The sequence below is a fragment of the Impatiens glandulifera genome, chromosome 1 (assembly GCF_907164915.1).
Source record: "Impatiens glandulifera chromosome 1, dImpGla2.1, whole genome shotgun sequence".
Classification (NCBI taxonomy): domain Eukaryota; kingdom Viridiplantae; phylum Streptophyta; class Magnoliopsida; order Ericales; family Balsaminaceae; genus Impatiens; species Impatiens glandulifera.
The window spans coordinates 17,754,815-17,766,932 of NC_061862.1; the positions used below are offsets into that span (position 1 = coordinate 17,754,815).

The window sequence follows — 12,118 nt, forward strand, 5'->3', positions numbered from 1 at the left end:
GTTCTCCAATGAATCTTAGTACTAATCATGTGACCCCACTTTTCGATTATTTTGTACCTTAACCAACTCATATCATTACCGCGACCTCTTTACCCTCTTTTAACAAACCAACCACCAATCAAATTGATCTCTCATCTCGTGACCTTACTTTCACACTTCGGTCAACCAACCTTCTCAGTCACATTAACCACCAATATTATTTTCTTAGTGGACAACTCTAATTACTAATATTGTGACATCACACACTTTCACACGTTTCTCACTCGCTAAACCAACCATCAAAATTTCCAATTGACCTCTCCATCTCATGACCTCACACTTTAGATGTATCTTATCTCTCGATAAATCAACCAATAATCACAATCAATCTTTAATATTGTGACCTCATATTTCGGTCAATTAACATCTCATTCACATATATTTTAACCATCAATCACAATCGACCTCGAATATAGTAATCCTACGATCCTTTGTTACCGATCTCTTATCCTTTAGTAAACTAAAACTAATCTCAGTCTTATCGACCTCTTATCTCTTGGAAAACCAGCTACTAATCCCATTGACCTCTCATTTTGTGACCTCAAACTTTCACATTCTTTTAATCCCTCGACAAACCAACTACCGATCACAAATAACCTCTAATCGCGTGACCTTACGATCATTTTTTACTGGTCTCTTATCCTTCAAAAAACCAACCACCAATTCTAATTGACCTTTCATCTCGTGACCTCATTACTTTCACACGCCTTTTATCTCTCGCCAAATCAATCACCAATCCCAATGACACTCTCCACCTCGTTACATCACACTTCCACATATTTTTTTTATCTCTCGGCAAACCAACCACAAACCATCAATCTCAATCACACTTTATATTACTTATCTCTCGGAAAATCAACCATCGACCTAAATCGACCTCTTATCCTTCGATAGACTAACTACTAGTTCCAATGTTACATGCCTCTTATTCATCGGTAAACCAATTACCAATCCCAATCGACCTCTCATCTCGTAACCTCAAACTTTCACACTTACATGCCTTTGATCCCTAGCAAACCAACTACCAATCTCAATCGACCTCTAATCTCATGACTTTACGATCCTTTTTACCTACATCTCTTGGCAAACCAAAAACTTATCCTAATGTTAACGACCTCTTATCTCTCGACAAACTAACCACGAATCCAAATCACACTTTCACACATCACTTATTCCTCGATAACCCAACAACCAATCTTAATCACACTTTCACACATCTCTTATCATTTCGACAAACCTTTTGCCAATCTCAATCAACCTCTAATCCGTCACCTCATGATTCTATTACTAGTATCTTATCCCTTGGAAAACCATATCTTAATCACAATTTCATAAGTCTTTTATCATTTGACAAACCAACCATCAAACTCAATCTGTAAACATGAAAATTTGACATACACTAATTTATAAATAATATTATTAAATTATAATAATATTAAAATAACATTTTTAATTTTTATATTCAAAATAACCCCAAAAATAGATTAAAAAAATCAAATTAGGGTTAATTATTGTGATAATTAAACCATAATTAGAAAAATTAAATAAAATCCAAAAAATTTGAGTTTAAAATATGTATTTATTTTACCCAAATTAAACACTAAAAGGGGTTGAAATTATTTAATTATGATTTTAAACATAATTTATGTCTTAACAATTAAATAAATACCTCAAAATATCCAAAAATAAAAATAATTGACATAATTTTTATTATTTTTCCAAAAACATTTTTTGTGCTATTTTTGGTGAAAAAATTTACAAAAGGGATAAAAATTCGATTTCAAATAACCCTTTTATTAAAAATATAAACTGATAATCCTGATAACCTAGGAAGAACGCGCACGCCCGATCCACACGGGATTAACGAACAAGATGCCAACCCGTTAACCGAAAACAGCCAGACGCGGACAAAACATGATGGAACACTGAAACTCCACATTTCAGTTAAACGAAACAATATCGTTTTAACCCGTCTTTTTCGCCGATGTAAGGGATCACCAGAAATGCAATCGACGCTAACGATTCTTCCAGAAGGTTTATCTTTGCATATAGTCGATCTTATCCTTACATGTTTTCACCCTTGTACATGTATTATCCTCGCCTTTAATTCCCCTATACTTTGAATTCAAAATCTACATCCTAGCTAGGATGCCTAAGTTGAAATAGAAACGGAGTGAACAACTCCGATAGAAAAATCGAAGTTGAATTCTACTTCGATTGACCGACCTAGCTGAGTAAAAATACTCCTTAGGTGTTAAGCTTCAAAAACATCAAACAATAATCACATATTAATACTTAAATCAAAGATCTTGAAGATTTCGGGAACTGGTTTTTGTAAAAATATTTTTTGGCGATCAAAACTTTGATTTAGGCTTCAGGAAAGCTTCATAGACATCATTGGAGTGTTTTCCAATTGCTGCTAAGCTTCCAGATTCACTATAATTTAAATTGTCATTGAAATCTATTTTTTTTTCAAATTTGATCGGGTTGATATGTTATAGGCCTCAATTTTATTTTCTTTGTTTATAATCACTCCCTAGATGATGTATGAACTTTTTGTCGGAAGAGATTTGATTAAATCAACCTAAAACGAAAAAAATAAAATTTGGTTTGAAATATGTATTTTTTGAATTTGATGTTCTTGAGCTTTTTGACTTGAATTTTGATTCAAATAGTTGCCTAACATATTTTAAACATGTTAGGATAATTTCAAATCATAATATCAACATCTCGATCATTTTGATCCAATTGATTTAAAAAAAATAGTTTGACTTTCGATTTCAAAAGTTGTTACAGAGCTGCTATGACATTCTTATTTTGGTTGTGTTTGACTATGTTCATCATTTATAAGCTGTTGGAACAAAAATTAGGCCATGAGATGACCTAATTCTAAAGATCTCAAATGACCTAAAAATAGTTTTGAGAAATTAATCTTTGTAGAGATCGATTAATCGTGATTATGGTTAAGGCTTTAATCCCCACAATCATATGATTTGGCTGCAACTTACAGGTCATGATTTCATGATCAGTAAAAAAATATAACACCTGCAATTTTTTGACTAATTCAAGAACACTCGGTCCTCTTGGACCAATGCAAATGACCGAGGTTCTTAGCTAGGGACCGAGAACGAGGACCGATGATCTTAGTAGGGACCGATGAAATCGACCGAGAAAACTAACATAGGATCAAGACTACAGACCGATGTTCTTGAGTTAGGACCGAGACCAAGGACCGATGTTCTTGAGTTAGGACCGAACCCAAGGACCGATGTTCTTAGCTTAGGACCGAGAAATCCGACTTAGTTTTATAACCTAAGACCGATCACTCCCTTTATCCTAGGACCATTTTTTCTAACCTAAAATCGAGTTCCCTTTTAGCATAGGACCGAGGACCCCTTAACTTAGGATCGAAGAATTAAACCGGTAAACTGAGCCTATGACCAAGCCTCTCAAACTCAAGACCAAGTAGTCCAAGTTCGAGACCGAGCCTCCCGAACCCAAGACTAAGCCCTCTGAATCCATGGATCCACGCTCCCAAGCCCTAATCAAGACCACCCCGGTGTAGACCAAGCCCATTCGAGCCCAGATCATCAAAAACAGACCCAAGCCCTAGGACTCTGGTCCTAAGGCCTATTTGGTTCCACTTTTCAAAAAAAAAATTATTTTTGTAATTTTGGAACCCCGATCCATTTTCATAAAATTCCAAATGTCAGAAAATGAATTTTAAATATTTTCGGGATATTTTCTAAACAAATATTTTGGCTAAGGCCCCGTTTGGAATTTATTTTTAAATTCTAACATTTTTATGATATCTTTCAAGTATTATACTTAATCTTATATCAACGCAATCATAGGTACACCATTTTAAATAATTTTATACAATTATTTACGAAATCTAAACCTATCATTGTTTACGACCCCGTACTATTAATCAAAGGAAATAAAATGTTATAAATAAATTTTTTAATATCCAAACTTTTATTTAAATAAAATAAAACTGTCATTTGACGGGCGCGAAGGATATAGCGCGAAAGCCCTTTCCCGAGCGTAACAAAAAACGAATCCTTTATAAAAACTCTAGTATAAAGTACATTTATTTATACATGTACTTTTTACTAATTTTTCTAAAATCATTTGACGACTCTAGTTTCAAATAGATAATCATGTAAATTAGTTATGTTTGATTAATTTAAACTGGGCCCAGATTATTAAAATTTGAATAAAATTAATTTTTACATGATTAATTTTCAAAACTCTCAAGTATTTTTAAAATATTTTCTTTTAAAAAGATGTCTGATACGTAAACTAAGGTTGAAACACATCGAACCTCGAGCCACCTCGGGTTCCTCCCGTATTGTCACGTGTCGTCCAAACATGTGTTAAGCTACGAGTGAACCATAATCCCGGGGGTTACATAATCACATTTTCACACGCTTCTTATCCTTCGGTAAACCAATCACCAATTCCAATCATATTTTTACACGCCTCTTATCCCTCGACAAACCAACCACCAATCTTAATCATATTTTCAAACACCTCTTATTCCCTCAAAAATCAACCATCAATCTCAATCAATCCCGAATAAAAATAAAGAGAACCAAATTGTGAGGTTTAAAAAAAGAGTTCTAAAATATAAATTGGCCCCCAATAAGAAGTCTCAATTTGACAATTAGACCATAAAAAAAATAATAAACATATACTAGTATTTTGGTCATAAAAGTCACCCTATGCAAGCACTATCATACACTATAAAACAAGCATACTTTTTTTTTATCAAAGATACTTTGTCGATCAACCGACATTGGAAGGCTATAAATAGCCTCCTCTAGGCAAACCGAAGACAAGAGATCCACCCTCAAGCTCTCAATCAATCTCGAAAAAATCCTCCATTGAAGATCTTCAATCTTTTTATGAAAATTTGAAAATTGTGCAAGGCTGTAAAGCTCGGATCCAGGCATTTAGGAAGCTTCTAAAAGAGTTAAGTGGTGTTCTCCAACTCAAAGTAAACTTCCAATCCTACTATAATTCGATTTACATGTTTTATTGAAATTTTTATATTTTAGTTCGACTAGTTTTATATACTGCTTGATTGTCTGATTTCTTGATTGAAGAATAATTTTAGGATTATTTGTAAGTTTTTTTATCGAAACAAAACATAACAAATCAATCTAAATCATAAATACCCAATTTTGATTTAGAAAATTTTCAAAATCGGGGTTATGTTATTACTCAAGATCAGCGACCCAAATTTTTTTATATGTTTCTAAGGATGTTAAGAACATATTTAAGCCAATTCAAAGCCATCACGATCATGTTTAATCAAAAACTAATTTTTTTATAAAAAATAAAATTTAGTTCTTGAATCAGTCAAAACGAACAACAATGTTCAAGTTTTAGTTTCATTCAATCATATGAAGTATAAAGAAGTTATTGACTAGCTCCTTACGTTTCATAAAACCTTAAAACTCAAAATACATTTTTTTTTTCAAAACTGTTTGAGTTGAGTGAGACATCATCCTAATTGAATGATGCATTGGGATGATGTTATAAATGATCCATGAGACTAAGCGAAGATCCACATGCCATTGGATCAAGGCCCCAATCAAAAACATCAAACCTGCAGTTTGATGTTCTTGGCGACCGATTGAGACTCTAACTAGGGTTCGATTTCCGACCGAGGAAACTGAGCCCAGGTTTAGCCCAAATCTATCCCAAGGTTAGCCCATGACCGAAAAATAAACCCTCCCCTACATTTGACCGATGAAATTTAGCCCAAGTTTAGCCTTGGTTTAACCCGAGTTTAGACCAGAGTTAGCCTAAGACCGAGAACTCTTCGCACCTCGATCGAGGTATTTTGCACCTGACCGAGGGCTCTTGCATCCGATCGAGAGCCTCTTACACCCCGACCGAGAGCCTCCCGTACCCCGACTAAGAATCTCTCGCACTCGACCGAGAGCCTCCCGTACCTGACCGAGATCCTCCCGCGCCTCGACCAAGGGATTTCCACCCATGACCGAGAGTTTTAGCCTGGGACCGAGGGAAGCAACACTCAGGACCGAAAGACCGGTCTTGGGCGTTTTTGGTTTAGATTTTAATTTTCAAAATTAATTTTTTTAATTTTGAAATCACAAACCATTTTCTAAAAATCTGAAAAAATGGAAAACAATTTCAAAATATTTAAAGAAATTTTTCATAAAAAATATTTTAATAAGGGCCTGTTTTGGATTTATTTTTAGACCTAACGCTCTGAAACTAATATTTTTTTAGGTATTTTCCTCATTATTCATCGACATCAATCTCATGTACCAACATTTAAATATTATTCTATAATTTTAAATGCAAGAAAAACATGTACATGTCTAGAACTTGAAGAATAATTATTAAATAAAACCAAATTTTCAAAAGCCAAGACTTTATAAAGTAGAAACGTTCTTTAATTGATACAGATGATATAACATGAAAGCCTTTCTAGAGTATCAACAAACACCGAACCTAAAAGAGACTCTAGTCAAATATTCGTTTGTAAATGTATAATTTTATTAATTTTAAATTAAAAATCAATTGGCGAATCTTATATCAAATAAATAATCTTTTAAATTAATACAGATTTATTTATTCAAATTTTAATTGGATTGTTTTAAATCTAAAAGATTATTTGAAATTTGATCAAAATTAATTATTGTTATAATTAATTTCAAAAGATTAGGACATATTTTTATAAATCTTTTAAAAAAATAATGTTTTATTGAAAAAGATTTCTGACACACAAATTGATGTTGAAATTTCTTGAACTTAAAATTTTTTTTTGGGACAAGGATTTTCCGAGGGTTAGAATATGTTTATAGTTTGTCCATGTATAATGATTATTAAATGTTATTTATTTATGAATAATAGTTATTTAAAAAATTAAACCCTAAATTGATTTACTTATTAAATTAAAAAAAATCTTAATTTCAGTTTCAAAAGAACATGAAACTTTTATTTAAATTTTAAAAAATTATATATTGAATTGAAAAATAAAAATTCAAATTTGAATCATAAACCATAAATTAACCATATTTAAATATAATAGGTCACATGAGTTGAGAAAAAAATGACATGTAATTCAATTAGTGATATGTATATATTTTTATATATAAATAATGTCACGTAAATAATAATAAATTAACGGGGTTAGAGTATTATTAAGACAAACTTCGTTTTATATAACTTTAACAATAAATATCACAAAATTGTAAGGTTTAGAAAAAGAGATCCGAAATCTAAGTTGGTCTAATAAAAATCTCAATTTGACAATTAAACCAAAAAAAACAATGATACACATAATAGTATATTTTGGTCATAAAAGTCACCCTATGCAAGCACTATATCATACACTATAAAACAAGCATACATTTTTTTTTTATCTTCTCCATTTTAAGGTTACATCTTTATCCATATAAAATTTGTCACCAATTTTAAATTAAGATTCATCTCAAATAAACAATTAATTTATTGATCTATCCATTTATGCAAGATGACTCTAATATGAATGGTTTAATTATTAGACGTGTTAAGCAAAATTTCAAATCAAATTTAACATCAAAGGCCAAGATCTTTTATATAATTGATAGAATCAAAGAGTATTATTATAGAAAAATAATTGTTAATGCGTAAACTAAGTTAGACCTAAGGATATTGATAGAGATGAGAGCTCACATGTTGCTAATCTAATTTGATTTGATTCTTTTCTATTTTTAGGACAAATGGTCAGTGAATCAAATATTATTTGGTTGAAAAGGTGGCGGTCTCTTATCCCTCACATTAATTTCAATAAATTAAGGGTTTGTTTGGTTCAGGTTATTTAAATAACTTGAAAAGAGAGAAAAATGATTATTGGTAATGATTGGTGATAGTTTTGAGGAAATGATGATTTTTTTGATAAAAAGACTTAAAAGGTATTGATATATATAAATAAAATAATAATTATAATTTAAAATAGAGGGTATTTTAGTATTTTGGTTAATGACTTGATTGATTTGAAGGATGAGAGGGAGAGTGAAGTGACAATTGATATGGTTGAGTTATTTTGAAAACCCAAATACGAACAAGGCCTAATAGTTTTTCTCTAAATTGTATTTTTTTTTATATATTTATCAAATAAATAGGGAAATTTGACGAAATGACCCTAAAAATGTTCTCAAAATGCGCAGGTTAATTGCACAAAATTGTGACGAAATTGTCCCGTTGCGTAACACGAAAGGAAAGTATGTGAAATTACCTCCGTTACGAAACGCGAAAGGCACGGACATTCTGGACTTTTCACATATATTTCCTTCGCGAGACGATTCTGCTCTTCGTGTTACGCGATACATATAATTTCGTTAGAATATTTTGAAATGATCATTTACACAATTAAATTTATCCGTGCATCCAATCTACGCTTTTTTAAGTGATTTCGTCAAATTTTCCAATAATAACTAGGTAATAAATATTTAATTAAAGGAGATTTAAAAAAAATAGACTAAATCCGAAACTGCGTATTTGCAAAACTAAAACTAAAACTAAAATAAACCTAATCTACAGCCAGCGCCGCTCTTTCCTTCAAACAAAAACAGACATTTTTACCGTTCCTCTTCGATGAGCGAGCACAAATATTGAGAGAGAAGATTCGAGAGCTACCTTCCACTGAAAGCATCAAACGCTACTGTCAACTTGACGGAGGAACTCTGATTTCATCGCAAACGACGGGGTTTCCCGGCGGTGCCTACGAACTCGCGGTAGCGTTTCGGCGGCGACCAAAAAGCTTCTTCAAAGATGAATCAACAGTTGCGATTTCCTTGTTTTCGCTGAGGTGAGCCTCTAAGCTTATGTGGGTAGGTCGACGACACTGGTGAAAATCAGAGAACAGCTGTTAAAAACTTTTTCTTGAATAAGAGATAATCAATTGGAGATATATGATTCGGTTGCGTGAAATGATTATTACAAAGCAGCTTTGTAGAAATTGCTCTCTCTGGTTTCGTCCTTCTCAAAACCTGATCCGGAGTTATACTAAATACTTATCTTCAGCATCGTATTCAACTGTAGAATCTAGTTTCAACGAATCTTCAGGTAATTTGATTGATATAGAAAACCGAATTAAGTTACTGTGTGAAAAATCCAACCCCCAACTTGAAGATGCTTTGCTCCTCTTTAATCAAGCTGTTGACTTTCACGGCCCACCTTCTGAATCAACATGCAATTTTCTTTTAAGAGCACTTTCGAAGTCAAAGAAGTATAACCAGGTTATCAAAGTCTACAATAAGATGAAGGGTATCCATGTTTTCCACAGTTTCTTATCATTGAATGTTCTTCTCGAATTCTTTTCACATTCTAATAAGCCTGGTTTTGCTGTTGGAGTGTTGGGCACGATGGTTAAGTGTGGTTACACAGTTGATGCATATTGTTTAAACGTCGTTTTGAATGGAATTTGTCGAAATGGTGATGTTTTTAGAGCTGTCAAGATTTTCAATGAATGGTTCAGAGGGTCTGTGTTATTGCCTGATGTGGTTACTTTCAACACTCTCATTACTGGACTCTGTAAGGCACAAAAAGTAGAAGAAGCTTTGAACATGAAGGCTGAGATGGATAAGGCGAAAACGAACCCCAACTTAATTACTTACACCACTCTTATGGACGGGCTTTGTAAAACAGGGCGAATGGGAGAAGCAATAGATTTGTTGGAAGAGATGAAGCTGAAGGGATTGAATGCAGATGTTGTTACTTACGGAGCACTCGTCAATGGATTTTGCGATTCCAAGAATTTTGAACAAGCGAATAAACTTTACGAAACAATGCTTGAAACAGGAGTTGAACCGAACAAATTCATTTATTCTAGTTTACTGCATTGTCTTGGCAAAACAAAGCGATGGAAAGAAGCTAGCGAGTTATTCAATGTTATGTCGGATAGAGGAATACAGCCTGATCTGATAACCTATAACGTATTAATCGACGGTCTTTGTAAAGATGGAAGGCCTTCTGAAGCTATGCGGATACTAGACTTAATGGCGGAGAAAGGTATAGAGGCGAACACGATAACATATAATTCACTAATCGATGGATTTTGTAAGTCTGGTATGATTTCTGATGCTTTAAGAGTCTTTGAAACAATGATAAAAGGGAATAATAACAAACGGGACGTTGTTTCTTACAATACGTTAGCTTGGGGGCTTTGCGAAAGTGGGAAAGTCGACGAGGCGATAAAGTTAGTTCGTTTGATGTTGAAAGATGAGAATCGATCAGAGGTAGATTATCGGATGTTAACGTCGTTAATTTATGGGTTATGTAAAGAAGGTAGATTAGGAGAAGCTATGGAGATTCATCGTGAAATGATAGGGGATTTGAAAATGAGGGAAATAGTTCCTTTTAATTTGTTGATTAGTGCTCATTTGAAGAAAGGGTATGTTGGTACAGCTATGAAGTTGTTGAAAACTGCGCTTGATTTGGGATTGGTTCTGAATTCACATACTTATTCGGCCATGATTGGAGGATTCTGCGGCCTGAAAATGACTAACTTTGCGAAAGGGCTTTTGATTCACATGATGGGTCGTGGAATTTTGATTACGACCGATCATTATAACAAACTGCTCGATACTCTTTGTAAAGATGGTAGTTTGGAGGAAGCGAAAGGGTTGTTTTTAGCGATGAGTAAAACAGAGAGTGAACCGGATCTTACTTCTTTTAATATGATAATACATGGAACTCTAAAAGCAAAGGATCTACAATCTGCCAAACGATTCTTCGAGGAAATGATTCAAAAGGGTTTGGTACCGGATGATGTGACGTTTTCTACACTTATAAATGGGTTTATGAAGTTAGGGCAGTTAAAGGAGGCCAAACATACTTTCGAGAGGATGGTGGCTTGCGGTTGTGCTCCGAGTGTTGTTGTATACGATTCTTTGTTAAAGGGTTTTTTTACGATGGGTGAAAAGGAAGATATAATTGGTTTGCTTCAACAGATGGCGGAAGAGGGAGTTCTTCTTGACGACGAAATTACTAGTACGATTTTGAAATGTATGTGTCTATTTTCTGATCATCATAATGTTCAAGATATTTTGCCTAGCTTTCAACAGGAGAAATCTAAGGTGGTATCATCATCATCAAGTATTTCATGTAATGAGCTTTTGACACAACTACATTTGTCTCATCCTGAACTTCCTCAAATTTATACATCTTGATTAATAGTATCTCATTTGTTTTTTGATTATTATCTCTTATATTTGATCTCATTTGAACTCAAATCTATTTTGATTGATGTTAATAAGTTCATTTGCGAACTCAGACATAGATCCAGCTCGGTAATGTCTAGCCTTTAAGAGGGATTCAGAGCATGATGGTTTTGTTGATATCATCTTGTGTCATTTTCATGAATTTATGATCTTATTCTTATGACAATTCACTTCATCTAGCTTTGGATGTTTGAATTGACCTCAGATTTGTTCTTTGTGACCCTTGATTACTACTTCATCAGTAGTTTAATATGTTATCTGGATGTTTCATAATGTATTTGCACCTAAAAGATTCAAATGCTTAATTCTTCTTAGGTGTCCATCAATTGAATGAAGTTTTGATCTCCTGGATCTGAATATATAGTGTATGTTAAGCAAGTAAACTTCTTGGGGGACTCTTTTAGGATAACCAAAAAAAAATCATGATTAATCTTCCCTCGTGCGTTCTTGGTTTCCTTAGTAACGGTGGTGACAAATAGAATTATGATAATCTAGATGTGTTTTTGACTCTTCACGATTTTTAGAAATATATGATCTCAGTTGAGTGTTTTTTAAAGTTATTATTCTTTCTCTTTTGTCTATAATTTTATTCGTTTGAGTTTTCACGTATATTTTGTGTTATTTATATATTTTCTTTATTATTATTAATCAAGTTTATATCAAGTGGTATCAATTCAATTTTATTACAAGAGATTTGTCTAATGTCATTTTTATCCCCACAATTAGGGATAAGCAAACCCAACCCAACTTGTATAATCAACTCAAATTAAATTTAGTCAAACCCATTATTCAACTCATATTTATTAATATGGGTTGAGTATGGTTTGGGTAAC

General features: G+C 33.1%; 1 protein-coding gene across 1 annotated transcript; it reads left to right on the plus strand.

Moving 5' to 3' along the window:
• Nucleotides 1-8,674: 8,674 nt before the first annotated feature.
• LOC124920478 (pentatricopeptide repeat-containing protein At4g28010-like) lies at nucleotides 8,675-11,248 on the plus strand. Its single transcript, XM_047460974.1, has one exon. It carries the CDS (start codon nucleotides 8,976-8,978, stop codon nucleotides 11,232-11,234), a length of 2,259 nt encoding a protein of 752 aa, XP_047316930.1. The 5' UTR covers nucleotides 8,675-8,975; the 3' UTR covers nucleotides 11,235-11,248.
• Nucleotides 11,249-12,118: the final 870 nt, after the last annotated feature.